Source organism: Gastrolobium bilobum, unplaced genomic scaffold, assembly GCF_033153095.1.
Source record: "Gastrolobium bilobum isolate Gb01-03AN ecotype WA unplaced genomic scaffold, APGP_CSIRO_Gbil_v1 utg3300, whole genome shotgun sequence".
In the NCBI taxonomy this organism is placed as follows: Eukaryota; Viridiplantae; Streptophyta; class Magnoliopsida; order Fabales; family Fabaceae; genus Gastrolobium; species Gastrolobium bilobum.
The window spans coordinates 41111-59618 of NW_026899948.1; the positions used below are offsets into that span (position 1 = coordinate 41111).

The 18508-nt window shown below is 33.6% G+C and overlaps 1 protein-coding gene across 1 annotated transcript; it reads left to right on the forward strand.

Annotated features, from left to right (window-relative positions):
• Positions 1-6509: 6509 nt before the first annotated feature.
• On the forward strand, positions 6510-7894 carry LOC133294328 (uncharacterized). The gene is made up of 3 exons (XM_061492988.1): positions 6510-7336; positions 7454-7575; positions 7671-7894. Exons 1-3 carry the CDS (start codon positions 6510-6512, stop codon positions 7892-7894), a joined length of 1173 nt encoding a protein of 390 aa, XP_061348972.1.
• The last annotated feature ends 10614 nt before the right edge of the window (positions 7895-18508 follow it).

Below are 18508 nucleotides of genomic sequence, written 5' to 3' on the forward strand. Positions count from 1 at the left end.
TTATTATAAGATAGGTTATTTTAACAAACTTTTTGTTTACAACTTTTACATATTATTCATAATATATGTTCAAGTAGTATGTACTATCCATAGTATATAGTATAGTTTGTAAATATAATCTTGCTCTATTATTATTATTATTATTATTATTATTTTACAAAGCAAGCCTGAGTGTTTCATTTGACTTTTTTCGGTTACATAGCTGATTATAAACATCATTGTCTAGTTCATGGTCATAATATATTCTTCTAGTGTCCTACATTTGCATACATAATCTGAAGTAGAAAAATAAAAGTGTTAGGAAAATTACTATATGAATTCAATAGTACTGCTCGAGCTAAATTAATTAAATTTTGATGAATTGAATAAAAAAACAAAAGGCAAAATTAATGAGTGACCTCATGTCATGAAGCAAGCAGTGGAGGGCTCGGGCAATACACACTGAGTGTAAAAATGATAAGATGTACCAAATGATGGTAGCTCAGTTGACACATAAGAACTGAGTAGGTGGGGGTGAGAATATGAGTTCGATATTTCTCAGTATCATCTTTGGGAGATGTTTAGAGCCTTAATCTTAGATCCTCCTGAATAAAATTACCTTCCGTGGAGGATATCTGTGATTTATCAAAATAAAAAAATTTATAACATGTATTTTATTTATCATGAAACATGTAAATACAATACATGATAAACAAAACTCTCTGATTTTTTTCTTATGCAATTTAATCGGCAAAACTCTCCATGTTTTAAGTGATGAATTATTTTTATTTTTTTACTCAAACACATCAGGAAAGAGGATAGATTAAAATAAACTTTGATTCCCTATTTTTATAATTAACTTTGATTACCAAAAAATAAAATAAAAAAAACTTCAAAAGCTTTACCGGCCAAACTAATTGATATATACTTTCAAATACAAGTTTTGTATCAACGCTAGTCATAAGTAATTAAGTACCACTGTCGTGAGGAATTATAATTTTATAAATATGAACGTTATTGTCGACAGTGACATATCGCTGACATTTTTGTGCATTAAATGGAAAAATAAAGAGTAAGTATTGACCAGTCACCATAACGTTGTACAGGGGAACGATCATGGAAGTATTACCACCGACGTTGAAACTTACATGCTTAATTATGTGAAACTTATTCATCAGGAGTCTACTACGTGTATGCCAATTGCTATATGAGAATGCATAAAATAAAAGGGTTTTATAAGAGTTATGTTGTAGGAAAAGTGATTGTGTTATGTTATAGAGATTCGTTTTGCGTGCTGAAGTTTTTTTTTTTTTTTTTGCTGCGGGTTCCACAAAATGTTGTGTGTGTAGAAAAATTTTTGTGATCATATTAAATGATAGATGATAAACCCAAAATAAAAACCACTTGGATTTCGGGGTCAACGAGGAAGAATATTGACGAATGATTCATGTTAACGAATCAACTTAACAAAATGAAATCGTTAAGTACTGTTATTATTATTATTATTTTTTGTAATAAGTACTGTTATTATTGATTTTAAAGCAACAGCGTTGGAAGATTTTTTTTTAAAAAAAAATAAAATAAAATAGGCTACATTGTTTCGATGGATCTGGGAACGATGGATTAATGTTAAATAAGTAAAATTTTCACACTAGTGTATAATTTAAGGTATATAATTATTTCGTGATGAAAAACTTTCATTCGAAATATTATATTTTTAAAACATTTTTTTTCATTACTCCTACAGTACAATAGACTCCATGTAACATCCATCCAAAACATATCATTCATGCACGTATTTATATTTATTTCATTCACTTTTTTTATTTAGTGTTATATAATTTTTTGTATTTCTAATTTTTTAGAAGAATATATACTTCACATTTTTTTATTCAATAACCCTAATTATTTCTTTCAGAAAAGTTATATGAACATTTTCATGATCCGAGCAAGTGGAGAAATGAACCCCGTTGATACAAGATTAATTCTGAATCGAGCACTATAATAATTATTAAGTTGTGCCCCAAAAATCATTTTGAGGATTTAAACGCTATTATTTTAATAGTTCATTAGTAATTGGGGTTAGAATATAGCGGAATGTTAAACTTATTGGGTCCGTAGGCCATGATGAAATCGGCCCAAATTGATGAATGCCTTAATTTATTATTTAAAATATATGCTTAGCTGCATTGTTTAGTGATGCGAAGAGAGAGAAACACATAGAACAAAGCGCGTTAGAGATGAAGATTTTTTGAGAAAGAAACCTACAATATTTCCGAAGAGAGAAAATAGAGTAGGATCTTTATCTTTTTTACACATGGAAAATATTGTGTGAGGAACCTTATGAGTCATCATCTTTTTAGATGGTAAAGTCCTTTAATTATTGAGTCAGAGTAAATTATTGTGTAATCTCATTTTTTATAATGGATAATTTATGGACTCGGTCCCAAGATTTTTATTCTTTACACTGAAGAAGTTTTTCATGTTAAATTTTGTTGTTTTTATTTATCCTCTCTATTTTGTTTTTCGTTTGTTGTTTATTCACAAGATTTTCGTAGACCGCACTAATGAAAGCCGAGCTACTTAAGGGTGTGCATGACAACCTTCCCGGAATCAACTTTTTTTTTTAATTTCTGTTCCCGGGAACAGAAATGGATAGGAAACTCGTTCGGTAAAATTGGTTTATTTTTTTGTTCCCGGGATGAACCGGTTTAATTTTTGTGCTGGGGAACAGAAAAAAGAATAAAAAAATTTCTGCTTTTTTGTTCCCGGGCACAAAATGAGAAACAATTATCCCTCTCAAACACTCTCCACCATCATACCACTACTGTCGTCGTCACCACCACGATGCCACCACCACACCTCCACCTATCACCACCACAACTACCACCTTCACCACCACCACAACTACCGCCGCCGCCACCACCACCACCACCACTATCACCGCCACCACCACCATCACCGTCACCACCACCATCATCGCAACCACTGCCGTCACCGCCACCATCGCCATCACACACCACTGCCACCACCCCCATCGCCATCACTACCACTACCACGACGCCACCACTACCATCACCACCACATCACCAACCACCACTACTATTGCTGCAGCCATTACCGTCACTACCATCGTCGTCGTTGACGCTACCATCAACTACCACCACCATCATCACAGTCATTACCGTCACCACCACCCCCATCGCCACCATTACACCACTCCCGCCACTACCATCACCATGTCATCGCCACCGCCGTAGCCACTCCCACCACCACCGCCGTAGCCACTCCCACCACCACCACCATGCCACTGCTACCATTGTTGCCGCCACCAACCACCATACCCACCACCATTGTCACAATCACTGCCGTCACCTCCACCGCCGCCGCCACCATTACCACTGCCGTCACTATCACCACCACTATCTTCATCACGTCACTGCCACCACCACTATCGTACCGCCGCCGCTGCCGCCACCTCCACCTCCACACCATGTGGAAAGGAAAGTGACGATCCAGAATTTTTTTATATTTAATAGGAATTATTTTTTATTATATTATTTGTTGTGTTATCAAACACAATTTTCATTCTCGGAATAAAAATAGAACATGTTATCAAACACATTTTTGTCTCAGAAACTATTCCATGGCACAGAAATAGAAACAAATTATTTCTTTTTAGAAACAGTGCTAGGGAATAGAATAGTTGTCATGCACGCCCTAATTCTAAAAGGGTTGTTAAGTGTTGGGCTTCATAACACAACAATACATATTTTAAGTTTACCATTCTTATTATTTGTTTAATTATCGTTGAATTAATTTAAAATTAACAATTAAAAATTAGTTATTTTTAATTTCAAATTAATTTAAAAATAATCAAATAAATAATTAGAGTGATAAATTTAAAATGGATGTAAATATAAAAAACACTTACAAATATCTTCATCCATCGCTTGACACGTAAGAGATAGATTCTATGGTGGATTGAAGAGAAAATTTCAAATACAAATAACTACCTCGTTACTTCAATTAAAAAAATTATTTCATCTCTTTCGTTGGAACTTTAGGAGGTTCTCTAGAACAGATAATGAAAAAAATGATTCTTAAAGTCGAGACCGGAGAAATTGAAGAAAAAAATGATGACTTCTATTGGTACAGTCAATGAAAATGACGGGTTAAAAATTAATTTAACTATACATCTCACAAGATAAAATTAACATTTAAAAATAAAAACAAAATATAAAATTTGTTTATTTAAGTGATAAGCAGTGATACAAAAATAACAGAAAAATATAAATATATTTTCATTAATACTAAAACTTGTACTAGATAAGGATGTAACATGTAAGATAGAAGCAACTATTACAAAAAAGCAGATAATACTGTTATCAAAAAAAAAAAAAAAAAATCAGATAATACCATGTCACCATATCCTATTCAGATTTTTGTGAAACGCGTATCGCCTACTCATTGGACCTACTGATGCTTACTCTGTTCCAGAAATTATGTATTAGGTGACAGCTGTAGGCGTGTTGATTTTGCTTTTGAAATAAATAAATAAATAAATTCTACACACTTAAATTTATCTTTAAAGTATATAAGTAATAATATATTTATACTTAATTTATTTAACAGATTAGTATTATAATATAAGTAATAATATATATATATTATCGTGTTCCTTTCCTTTTCAACTTTCTTCCTTTCCTCGCCTGTCATTGAACGTTAATGAACTCGTTTACTTGTGTATTTAATGAAGATTATTATGACCTCCACGCGTATTCGCAATTAAATAATGATGCGAGTAATTTTTAAGAAAACAAAAATTAAGGACATATCATTCTCGTGTATAATATTATGCATCAGGATATATTCGCAGTTACTAAAAAGCAGGAGAGGATCTTAACTTTTAAAAATGTTATTTCGTAATAAAATGTTAAAATCAAATATATAATGGAAGTTCTTAACCAATAACTCAACAACTCCAGGAGGTGCAGTTGTTTTATTGAACTGTACCTGATTCAAAATTTTTTTTTTTGTAAGCGATCCAAATTCTATCTCTATGTAATGTGTTTGGGAATTGTATTAATCTAATTTATTTATAAGACAGGCAAATAAAAAATATTAAACTAGGCATCCGGATTAAGCTATAATGAATTTATTTATCATATTGATAAAATGAAAAATCATATATCATAAAAAAAATTCGTTGGATGAAACTATTAACTTTTCTCAATTATTTATTTATATTCTCAGTTTTTACTTATTTTTTAACTTTAATTTTTTTCTCTAACCATTTTTTTTGGATAGGTTCTCTAACCATAATTTATTATCGGACATTTATAATAATTTTTTTTGGGTGAGAGGGCTAAATCCCAAAAAACGAACAAAAATATAACATCAGATAATGTCTAGCTCTATGCACAAAACTAACATTAGAAAATTACAATCACCTAATTCTCGGAGGGGGACTGAAAAATAATAAAATCATCCTAATCTAAATTCTCCAAAGGAAGATTAGCTAACTAGTCCGCACTCATATTATCTTTTTTTTTTTTTTTGTGAATATCTCATATTATCTTCTTTGAATGAATGAATGAGACAAATATTCTAATTTTTTGAGAGTCATTCTCATATACGAGTCATTAAATGAGACTCACATGATGCATCACAGGATTTGGTGAGCAAAGTGATAGTATAAGTTGAATCACTTTCTAAAATTGCTTTCGTCCAAGTACCTTTCCAATCTCGTTCAAGCCCTATCAAAATTCCCCACAACTTAGTTGTAATTGCATTGCAGTAGCCTACTATGTAAGAAAAAGCTTTCAGCAACTTACCATTAGGGCCTCTAATTAAGCCTCCACAACCAGCCATTCATGGATTACCTCTAGACGCCCTATCTGTGTTAATTTTGATCCATCCATCCTCCGGAGGAATTCGCCTAATTAAATCCATGTATAAGGATCTGCAATTTGACTCCCTATCATTAGATGAATATGCCAAAATAACTTCCATTACTGTTTACTTAATTAGTCCAGGCTTGTATCTGTTGTGCATCGTTCCAAAATTGTGAGTAACTTCATTCCTCCATGTCCAAGCTTTCCAGTAAGTAATCCTGAAGATCAACGACCAAGGAATGCCAAAACACCTTGACACCATTTGATTTAAATTTATTGATGTATCAAGGCTACTGTTGTTGTCCTATTTTTTAGGAGTTAATTAGTTTTTCCTTTTTTATTTGGTCAGCCTTATTTTAGGAGTGTTTAATTGCATTTTAATTTGTTACTGCTCTATTAGTTTGTTGCTGAATTGGTGGACTAGAAAATCAGCTAGTTAGTAGGCAATATTTGAAAGAGCTCAGTTTGTATTTAAATTTGGTTTCAGCTTCAATAATAAAATGAGCCGTTAAAAATAGCTACTGCAGTCAATTACTTTTTTGAACTACATTGGTATCAAGAGCTTTCTTGATCTTAAGGGGCTGTGAGTGACTTGTGAAATTGATGGAGGGAGGATCGAGTGGTTTTTCAGCAATGGCTCCACCAGCATTTGATGGAGAAAATTATCAAGCCTGCGCAGTGAGAATGCAAGCCTATATAGAGGGTTGTGATTTTTGGGAAGCTGTAGAAGAAGATTATGAAGTTGCTCCCCTTCTTGAAAATCCAACCATCAATCAAATCAAGTTTCACAAGGAAAAGATAACAAGGAAAGCAAAGGCAAAGTCTTGTTTATATAGTGTTGTCTCACCTGCCATTTTCAGCAGAATTATGGCTTGTGAATCAGCCAAAGCTATTTGGGACTTCCTCAAAGCTGAGTATCAAGGAGATGAAAGGATCAGAAGCATGAAGGGGCTGAATCTGATCAGAGAATTTGAGAGACTACAGATGAACGAGTCTGAGACAATTGAGGAGCATTCTGATAAGTTGATAAGTATTGCAAATCAAGCAAAAATTCTAGGCACTGACCTCTCTGATAATAGGCTAGTGCAAAAGATTCTTGTTTTCTTGCCTGAAAGATTTGAGGCAACCATTGCCTCTTTGGAGAATACCAAGGATTTGTCTCAGATCAAGTTGACAGAATTGCTAAGTGCTCTGCAAGCACAAGAGCAGAGAAGGTTAATGAGGCTTGAAAGAAGTATAAAAGGAGCTTTGAAGGCCAAAGAACAGCATAATGTAAGAAGAGATGGCAGTAGTGGTTCAGAAGTTGCTGCAGGAGAGAACAATGCAGTCAACTCCAAGAACAATTGGGGAAAGTATTCATCATGTAAGCACTGTGGAAAACATAATCATCCAGACTTCAGGTGTTGGAGGAGGCCAGATATAAAGTGCAGAAAATTTCATAGGCTTGGACACATTGAGAGGTTCTGCAAAGAAAAAGGAGATCATCAGCAAGGTGAGGTACAAGCTGCAGTCTAGCAGCATGAGGAAGATCAATTGTTTGTTGCATCTTGTTTCTCCTCTAGTACTCCATGTGACAGTTGGCTTGTTGATAGTGGTTGCACAAACCACATGACAAGTGATGAAAAGCTATTTATAGACCTTGACAAGTCATTAAAGTCAAGAGTGATAATTGGAAATGGGGAGTACCTAGAAGTGAAAGGTAAAGGGACTGTAGCAATAGAGAGTTGTGCTGGAACTAAGCTTTTTCTTGTGTGAGGTATGTACCTGATATTGATCAGAATTTGCTGAGTGTAGGGCAGTTGGTAGAAAAGGGATTTAAAGTGACATTTGAAGAGGGGAAGTGTTTGATCATTGACTCTAGTGGTCAGGAGCTATTCAGGATAAAGATGCAACAGAAGAGTTTTTCTCTAAATCCTCTTGAGAAGGAGCAAGTGGCATTCAAGTGTCAGGCCAGTGATTCAGAGATGTGGCACAAAAGGCTAGGGCATTTTCATTACAAAGGATTGTTGTTCATGTAGAGGAATGAAATGGCAACTGGGTTACCAATCATGGAGGAGCAGATCACAAGGTGCAAAGCCTGTTTATTGGGCAAGCAGACAAGATTTCCTTTTAAAGAATCCACTTGGAGAGCTACAGAGAAGCTGCAATTGATTCACACAGATCTTTGTGGTCCTCACGTGACTCCTTCATTAAATGGAAGCAGGTATTTTCTTATTTTCATTGATGATTATACCAGAATGTGCTGGATTTATTTCATGAAGCAAAAGTTAGAAGTTGCTGAGGTATTTCTAAAGTTTAAGAGATGGGTTGAGACTCAAAGTGGCTGCAAAATTCAGGTCATCAGATCTGATAATGGAACAGAATACACTTCTCAGAGGTTTAACTTTTTCTGTGAAGAAGCTGGAATTGAGCATCAACTTACTGCTCTTTATTCTCCACAGCAAAATGGAGTTAGTGAGAGAAAGAATAGAACCATTATGGAGATGACTAGGTGTCTGCTGCATGAGAAGAATCTACCAAAGGATTTTTGGGCAGAAGCAGCAAACACAGTAGTTTTTCTATTGAATAGACTGCCCACAAGGGTATTGGAGAAGAAGACACCTTTTGAAGCTTGGTTTGGTTTCAAGCCATTTCTAAGAAACTTGAAGGTGTTTGGTTGTGTGTGTTTTTCTCACATTCCACAGGTTAAGAGAGACAAGCTGGGAGAGAAAGCTGAACCTGGGATCTTTGTTGGTTACAGTCTAGTGTCAAAAGCCTACAAGATCTATCAACCACAAACAAAGAAGGTGATCACTAGTAGGGATGTTCAGTTCCTAGAAGATGAGCAATAAGATTGGATAGATGAGCCACAAGCCAAGCACAAGCAGGTCTCACTGGAATCTGATGAGCTAGTAGATGATGTTCCAGTTAGAGGTACTACATCTCTAAATGATATATATCAGAGGTGCAATGTAGCTGTTTTGGAACCTTCAGGTTATGAGGAAGCTAAAAGTGATCAGAGGTGGATGAATGCTATGAAGGAAGAGCTGGCTATGATAGAAAAGAACCAGACATGGGAGCTAGTGGAAAGGCCTGAAGACAGGAAAATGATTGGAGTAAAATGGATTTTTAGGACCAAACTCAATCCTGATGGCTCAGTGAATAAGCATAAAGCCAGGTTAGTAGTGAAAGGATATTCACAGGTTTGGGGAGTTGATTTCTCAGAAACCTTTGCTCCGGTTGCAAGATTGGATACAATTAGAATGACTTTTGCTTTGGCAGCTCAACAAGGATGAAAAGTGTATCAGTTAGATGTGAAATCTGCATTTTTGAATGGAGAGTTGAAGGAGGAGATTTATGTTGATCATCCAGAAGGCTTTGTCACACCAAGTCAGGAGGAGAAGGTGTATTTACTGAAAAAAACTCTCTATGGCTTAAGGCAAGCTCCCAGAGCATGGTATTGTAAGATGGATGAACACTTGCTGGGTTTAGGTTTCAAGAAAAGCCTTAGTGAATCCACTTTATATGTCAAGAAGTTAGTATCTGACTTAGTGGTGGTGTCTCTTTACGTGGATGATATGTTGGTGACATGGAGCAATAGTTCTCAGATTACTGCATTTAAGAAAGAAATGATGAAAGTGTTTGAAATGACTGATCTTGGTGAGATGTCTTATTTTCTAGGGATGGAGGTTAGGCAAACTGAGAATGAAATTTTTATCTGTCAGAAGAAGTACTTGAAGGAGATCCTGAAGAGATTCAACATGGAGAAGTGCAAGAGTGTAAGTACTCCAATGGGTCAGAAGGAAAAGCTTCAAAAGAAAGATGGATCAGATCCTGCAGATGAAAGAGTTTATAGAAGTTTAATTGGTTGCCTTATGTATCTCACTACAACTAGGCCAGACATTATGTTTATTGCAAGTGTCTTGTCTAGATTTCTTAATTGTGCAAGTGAGCTGCACATGGTGGCTGCAAAGAGGGTGTTAAGATACTTGAAGGGTACTCTTTCATATGGAATTAAGTTCTGCAGAATTCAGGAGTTTAAGTTGCAGGGGTATTCTGACAGTGACTGGGGCGGATCAGTGGATGATATGAAAAGTACTTCAGGTTATTGTTTTACATTTGGGTCGGCATGTTTTTCTTGGTGTTCAAAGAAGCAGGAAATAGTGGCTCAATCAACTGCAGAAGCTGAGTTCATTGCAGCTACTGCAGCTGTGAATCAAGCATTATGGTTGAAGAAGCTGATGGATGATCTGCATTTTGAACAAGAAGAAGGCATAAAAGTATTTGTGGATAATCAAGCTGCTCTAGCCATTTCACAGAATCCAGTATTTCATGAAAGAACAAAGCATTTTAAGATCAAATATTATTTCTTAAGGGAAGTGCAGAAGGCTGGAGAGGTGAAGCTAGTGTATTGCAGTTCAGAAAACCAAATTGTAGATATATTCACCAAGTCATTTCATGTTGATCGATTTGAACTTCTTAGAGCAAAGCTAGGAGTGTGTAGCACTTGATCCAGGAGGAGAGTGTTGATGTATCAAGGCTACTGTTGCTGTCCTATTTTTTAGGAGTTAATTAGTTGTTCCTTTTTTATTTGGTCAGCCTTATTTTAGGAGTGTTTAATTGCATTTTAATTTGTTACTGCTCTATTAGTTTGTTGCTGATTTGGTGGACTAAAAAATCAGCTAGTTAGTAGGCAATATTTGAAAGAGCTCAGTTTGTATTTAAATTTGGTTTCAGCTTTAATAATAAAATGAGCCGTTAAAAATAGCTACCGCAGTTAATTACTTTTTTGAACTACAAAATTCACGAAAAGCCAAACCTGAAAATTGAAAGAAAAGAAAGGTGAACCAGCCAAATGAGGAGCTAATTGCATCCATAAGTTTTTGATGATTGGGTAATCACGCAATAAATGTAAGATGCTTTCAGCTCCTTGGTTACACATTTGGCAGATTGAATCTCCTATGTGCATCTTGCTTAATCTACTTATGGTAAGAATTCTATCATGCCCAACCTTCCAGAGAAAAAAATTGATTCTTTGCGGACCCGTCCATTTCTATATTGCTTTCCAAAGATCAAGGGATTCACGTTGTTCACAAAATTGAACCGACAGCCTAGGGAACCCAGAAATCCTCCAAATAAGCCTATCAGCCCATCATTCCAACTAGGAGAAAAGACGTTCCTGATATGGCTGATGATGACATTAGGTGGCAGCCACCTCCCTAATTCATCCACCTTCCACTTGCCTAAATCAGGAAAAAAAATTTAAAATATTACACTTTTAATAATTAATTACGAATATGTAGCAGTTTGGAACTATATTCGAATTTATTGCAGTCATTCACGTCCAATTTAGACGTGAATCATCTGGTGTTGACACGTGGCAAAAAAAAGTCATCTTACGAACCGTAAAACTTTGAAAAGCCATAACTTTTGACTCGGGTATCCGAATGAGGTAATTATTTTTTTGATTCCACGTAACTTTTCGAGATCTACTCAATGACATCTCATTTGATATATTTTATCTCTCATAAACACAATTCAAATTTGCAATAATTGTATTATATAGTGTATTATAAAAAAAATTTAAAAAATTATTATCAATAAGAAAAATAAAATAAAGATTTAATTTGTGATTTAAACTCAAAAAACAATTTGAAAAATCTGTATTAATAAAGAAAATAATTAAATAAATATTGTAAACACTTGTTTTTTTAATAAATAATTACGAATAAGTTGCCATTTTGAACCTAATTACGAATATATTACTCATTCATGCCCAATAATGGTACTATAACATTAAATTCAAAATTCAAATAACCTCTCCAATAAGTTGATTGCATTTTGTGTTTAATAGGAGTTGATTGTGTTTTGTATTTAATAGAAGATGATTGCGTTGTAATTTTATGAGTTGGTTACAGATTGTCGCCAATTCAAATAAATTTGCTGGTGGTTATTTGAATTTTGAATTTAATGGTATAGGAGTTGATTGTGTTTTGTATTTAATAGGAGCTAATTGCGTTTTGTATTTAATAGAAAGTTTGGTGTCATCTTATTTATAGATGAGTTAATCCACTTTGGTACAATCTTTATAGTACCATTGTTGTAAATTTGAATTGTGTTTGTGAGAGATAAAATATATCAAACGAGATGTCATTGCGTAGATCTCGAAAAGTTACGTAGAATCAAAAAAAGAATTAACTCATTCGGATACCCGAGTCAAAAGTTATGGTCTTATAAAGTTTTACGGTTAAACTATTAATTTTTTGTGTCATGTGTCAACACCAGACGAGGCACGCCTAATTTAGGCGTGAATGCCTTGGGAGTCACGCCTAACTTAGGCATGAATAGTCACGCCTAATTTGGGCATGAATGACTACAATAAATTTGAATATAGTTTCCAAACTGCTATCTATTCGTAATTAGTTATTAAAAAAATAATATTTTAATTTTTTTGCCGCCTAAATCATCAATATAGTGATTGATGGTTTTATTAGATTATTCCCACAGTAAAGGAATCAAGGTTTGATCCAAAAGCCTTCCTAAGTTATTGGCTCATTTGTCTTTCCAGAAGAGGATTGAATTACCATCCCCAATCTCCCACACTAACAAATCTTCAAGTTTCCTCCAAGCGTTGCAGGTCTGTTTACAAATATTGGAGTCTCCCTTTTTTGCTTTAAACATGATAGGACCATCTCTGTCATTTACATATTTAGCCCTCAGAACTTGAACCCAAAGGGCATGCATGGGTTTGAGAAAACACTGACGAGGCAAGTTTTTCCATGAAAGCCTCATTCATGAAAATAAGTTTTTTCAGTCCAAGACCACCTTTTATTTTTGATTTCGTAATTATATCCCAGCCAACTTGATGCATGCGCCTTCTGCTATTTGTATCGCCCTAGATAAACCTTTTTTGAATTTTTTCAACTTCCATACACACAGCATAAAGAAGACCACTAGTCTGCATTTGAAATAAAGGAATTGGAGATAGGACTAATTATGAGAGAGTAACTCTACCAACTTGTGATAGGCAGTTGGTTTGCCAGTGAGACAGCTTATCATTAACTCTATCAATTGTCGCCTTATACAAATCTTTCGTGACCCGCCCATGTTGCATCCAAGCCCCTAAGTAGCGCTCCATATTTTTCACCCTCTTAAAACTAGAAAATTCCGTTATGCTCCTGGCCACATCATTTGGAGTATTTTTGGAGAATAATATACTAGTTTTTATAGAGCACTTACAAATTTATGTTATAACAATTTTATTACCAAATAATATTGAATTTTAATTAATTATTTCCAGTTATAATTAACAAATTTGTCTTTAATGGAAATTCTAAATAAAGTATGTTTTTAAATTGAGTACATAATAATATATTCATTTTTGAGTTTTAATGGGTTAAGATTATGATACATTTTAAATTCAAATATTAGATAATTTATTTTTATTTATTTTCTCTAAACAAATTTATTTCTAAAATAAAAATAATTAAAGGCAACTATAAATTTTGGTTTGAGTCATGTTGTATTTAGTGCTAAAATAACCCTCAATTAAGTCCCTAATTTCTTTGTGTCATGGTATTGGATAGGGATGTGCATGAAGCATTTTGGTTTTATTTTTTTATTAAAAGTCGAACCAATTTTTCTTTATATAAAATTGATTTTGATTTTTCCAAACCAGTTCTAAAATTGGTTTTAAATCATAACGAGAGTGAAATCAAAATTGATTTTCAACTTCAAAACCAGTTTTGCTTAATCAGATTTTCCATCTCCTTGAAAACTCCTCGTATTGCTTCTCTTAACCTTTTACATATTCTATTTGCCTCATTCCAGAGAATCACACAACCTTCTCTACCTGAGAACATCGAGTAAAAGTTCATTCAGCGTCTGAAACATGAGAAACATTATGAACAAACACTGTGGTGAAGACTTGTACTAGCCATGACATTAGCAAAATTTAGTAGATGAATAAGGGGGTGTTTCATGTCAAACCTGTTAGAAATTTTACTATACGTAGACAATATTAATTCATTAGTTTTATTTAAAAGTAGTCGGTTAATGGGTATTCTAATTTTTATTATTTTTATTAGCCCATTATGATCATAACGAGTGAGTTAGACTTTTGACATCTGTTGGTATTGGGCCTAGTTGGACAATAGTGTAGGTTTTAGTATGACCTTGGTTTCCATGATAAGTGGACCCAATAGACACAAACTCTTTTTAGGTATTTGGCTAGGTCTCCTTTCTAGCCTATTTTTATAGGGTTAAGCCCCATGAGCAATCATACTACTTCCATCGCAAAAAAATTGCCATTTTCAGAATAAGCAATAGAGAAGAGGATCTCATTGTGATAGCCCAACAAGGTAGACACAATCACAACTTTGATTTCATATTGTTTGGATATTTTATAATCATATACATCATTCTGGAATTTTAGTTTTATCATCTCCATGAAAGAGCGATCAGCAAAAGGAGAGAACTCAAAGATTGCAGAGATGTTGTTCGTTAGGGAACGATGTCTTTAAAGCATCCTTGGAAGCTTTAATCTAGCATCCAACTTCGTCTTTGAGATATTTCAATGGCATCATTTGAACCTCTTTGATGCTTTTCAAATCCTTTAACAACTTATCCTCCAAGAATTGTCTTCGCTAATCGCAGAAAACATAGTAGTAGTGCTCCTTCACAAACCCTGAAGCCATTGCCTCTGTAAGTTTGACTTTGAGGTGTGACTCATGAGGATACATAACTATCGCCTCATTTTTTTATCTCAATTCCTAAAAGCAAATAGAGTTTTCTTATGTAATCAATGTCGACTTCTTTTTCTTCTCCCTCGGGAGTATAAGTTCAAATAAAAATGAAATTGGTTTGGCTAACCACACATGTCTGCTTCATAAAAGGGTGGGTAACCGAATTGCTTTAGACAATAAGAAAATGTATTTGTTTAAAACTAATTTTTAGAAAAATTAAATTTTTGAAGTGTGGACCAGTTTGGATTCGGTTCAATTTAGACAATTTGAGTATTTTGAACACCCATAGTATTGCATTTTAGAGGTAGTAAAATTGGTCTAACTCATTGAGTTGACCCTTTCAATCCGCCACAAATGACAAGTTGTCTTGCGATTCCTAACTCGCGAACCCACTTGAACCCTCCTTGCATAAAGGTGGGTCAAAATAGGTTTAACATGTTGCGGGGAGGATTGATTGTCAGGTAATATCTTTTAGCATTAGGTAGTGTTGTTTTTGTCATGTCAAGCTTTATTGATATCCAAAATTGTGATCTTAGTACTCCTCTGTAAAAATAAGTTCCTAGAGACTGTCATATTGAATATTAAAATATATTTAGGCTTGAAATTGAAAAAAATTAACTTGAGTGTGAAATGAAATGAAATAACTCTATAAATCTCATAAAATATTTTGTTTTTAAATTTTAAATAGGTTAACTTGTCAACCCACCATAAAATGAGACATATTGATATTTTCAATTCACTTTTTGGCGGATTGGGCGACCCGACTCTCTTTGACACCTCTATTGCTTTTTACCATTTTTATTATTGCATTGTCAATTGTCCTTGCACTTAGGGCTGTGCATGGGTCAGGTTGGGTCAGGTTTTTGTCCGACTCGACCCAACTTGGTTTTTATAGGTCAGATATTTTGACCCGACCCGCTTTAATTTGATCCAAGTCAGGTCTGACTTGGATTGGATTTTGTTGAACTAGTTCAGAACCAGTTTGGATCTGACCTGACTTGGTTTCTGAAGTGGGTCTGACTTGGTTTCTGAACTGGGTCAAATCTGACCTGACCCGTTTTTGACTTGGTTTTCTCACAAAATTTTGTCGAAATTTTTACGTTGCAAAAAACGAAAATTTCGTCCCAAAATTATTTTTTTTGTCGAAATTTTTACAGAAAAAAAATTTCTATTCAAATTTAGTTTCCGTCAACAGTTTTGACGAAAATGATTTCTTCCATCAAATGTTTTAAACGAAAAAAGAATGTTTTTCGTTCAAAATTTTGATGCGAATGTTTTCTGACGAAAATTTTGACGGAAATTATTTCGAGGGAAATGTTTCATTTGAAACTTTCGACGAAATTTAGTTTCTCTAAAGAATTTTGACAGAATATTTTTTTCGTCAAAATGTTTTTTTTGTCAAAAAAAATTACGAATTTTTTTTATAGAAATGTGTTTCGTTGAAAATTTTGATGGAAATTTTTTATAAAAAACTTGACGAAAATATGTAGTTGAAAATTTTCGATGGAAATGTGTTTCGCTAAAAATTTTGACGAAATTTTTTTTTTGTCAAAAATTTACCGAAAACTTTTTTGTCGAAAACTTTTGCCGAAATTTGAAATCTGTAAAGAATTTTGATGAATTTTTTTGCCGTCAAAATTTTTTGATGAATAAAATGTTTCTGTCGAAAACTTTCGCCAAAATTTGAAATCTTTAAAGAATTTTTATGAAATTTTTTGCCGTCAAAATTTTTTGTTGACGAAAAAATTTCCGTCGAACACTTTCGCCGAAATTTGAAATCTGTAAAGAATTTTGATGAACTTTTTTGCCGTCGCTTTTTTTTGCCGTCAAAATTTTTTGATGACGAAAATGTTTCCGTCGAAACCTTTCGCCAAAATTTGAAATCTGTAAAGAATTTTGATGAAATTTTTTGCCGTCAAAATTTTTTGATGACGAAAATTTTTTCGTCGAAAACTTTCGCCGAAATTTGAAATCTGTAAAGAATTTTAATGAAATTTTTTTCCGTCGAAATTTTTTGATGGAAATGTGTTTCGTCGAAATTTTCAATGGAAATTGTTGAGGAAAATGTTTCATTTGAAACTTTCGACGAAATTTAGATTCTCTAAAAAATTTAGACAAAATATTTTTTCTGTCAAAATTTGTTATCGAAATATTTTTGTCAAATAATTTTACGAATGTTTTTTACAGAAATGTGTTCCGTTGAAAATTTTGATGGATATATTCTTTATCAAAAAACTTGACGAAAATATTTAGTCGAAAATTTTTGATAGAAATGTGTTTCGCTAAAAATTTCAACGAAATTTTTTTTGTCAAGAAGTTTAACGAAAATATTTCCGTCGAAAACTTTTGCCGAAATTTGAAATCAGTAAAGAATTTTGATGAAATTTTTTTCCGTCAAAGAATTTCGATGAAAATGTGTTTCGTCAAAAGTTTTTATGAATATATTTTTTTGTGAAATATTTTGAGGAAATTTAGATTCCGTAAAAAAATTTGACAAAAAAAATATTCCGTCAAATTTTTTTACCGATATGTTTTTAGTCACAAATTTTTATGAAAATATTTTCCATAAAAAAAAATTGACGTAATTGTTTTACGTTAAAACTTTTCATTTAATATAATTGTGATTTTTTTTTCACATAATGGGCTGACCAGTTTTGGGTCAGTGAGTCAATATTAAAACGAGTCAGGTCTAAAACTGACCCAAATAAAAGTGGGTCAGTATTTAAACCAGTTCAAAAAATATGGGTATTTATGGGTCGGGTCAAGGTCGGATCAAGGACAGGGCAAGTGAACCAGTTTTTTTGCACACCCCTACTTGCACTCATACACTAAAAAAATTGAAGTCTAAAATGAGTTGAACTCCATAGGTCGGTCTAATTGACCTAGAATAAAGTGCGGGTTGGATTATGAAAATTTAAACTTGACCACATTTTTATAATTTAATTAAAAAATTAGATTGCCTATAATGAGCTGGGTTAGCCTGTTAGCCCAGAGTTATTTTTAAAATATTTTTGTTTTTTATACCTGTTATGGTTTAAATTTAAAATGTTAGAAGACAATTAGTTATTATCACACTAAGTTATTGGTGTCTAATTTGAGTGTTTGTTCTAAATATTTTATAGACATTTATCATTATTTAATGTGTAAATTTTAAAAAATGTAAGGTATGTCAATAATTGACAATTTAATTTAAACCACAAATTGAATTATGTCGCGCATTTCTTTCGCTCTTCCATCTAGGTGTTGTCCTCTATTTTTTTTTTTGTTATGGGGAAGGGTATAGCCCCAAAAGTAGATTACAAAGTAGGATTCAAAATAGACATAACACTATTCCTATCTTCTTCCAGCATCTCTAGTAAACGCTGAGGAGGGTCCTGATAGATATTGATCATATTACAAGCCCGAGGAGAGTACTTCGCTAGCCAATGAGCGCAAAAATCACTATCTATACAAATGTGATTGAAGCGTATCGTCCAATCTTGTGCCAACCATTTTCAGATTTTTTTGACTACCCTTGAGTTCCTGGGATCTTTATGTCTGTCTTGTAGTAAATTGATGGCAATAGTGGAATCACTCTCGATCACCAACTTCTTTATCCCCGTACCCCATAACACTTCAAGTCCCTTTAAAATACCCCAAAGTTTAGCATCTAGTGGGTTGCAATATCCAATACTATAGTTGAATCCTCCTGTGAACATGCGGTTATAATCTCTCAAAATACCTCCACAGGTTGCTTGGTTCCTAAAACTGAATGAAGCTCCATCTGTATTGAGCTTAAATCGTCCCTCTTCTGGAGGAATCCAATTTCGTAAGGTGTTGTCCTACTTTTGGTTTGCTCGTGTCCAATGCTACTTTATTTGAACACATACCAAAATTTTACTTATTGTGAAATTAAATATATATATATAT

What these genes read in the sequence shown, in the direction of transcription:
- LOC133294328 (XM_061492988.1), top strand. Translation starts at nt 6,510, where the DNA reads ATGGCTCCACCAGCATTTGATGGAGAAAATTATCAAGCCTGCGCAGTG. An exon ending in AGGCTTGGACACATTGAGAG is followed by an intron (nt 7,337 to 7,453) that starts GTTCTGCAAAGA and finishes TCCATGTGACAG; the next exon opens with TTGGCTTGTTGATAGTGGTT. An exon ending in GGAGTACCTAGAAGTGAAAG is followed by an intron (nt 7,576 to 7,670) that starts GTAAAGGGACTG and finishes TGCTGAGTGTAG; the next exon opens with GGCAGTTGGTAGAAAAGGGA.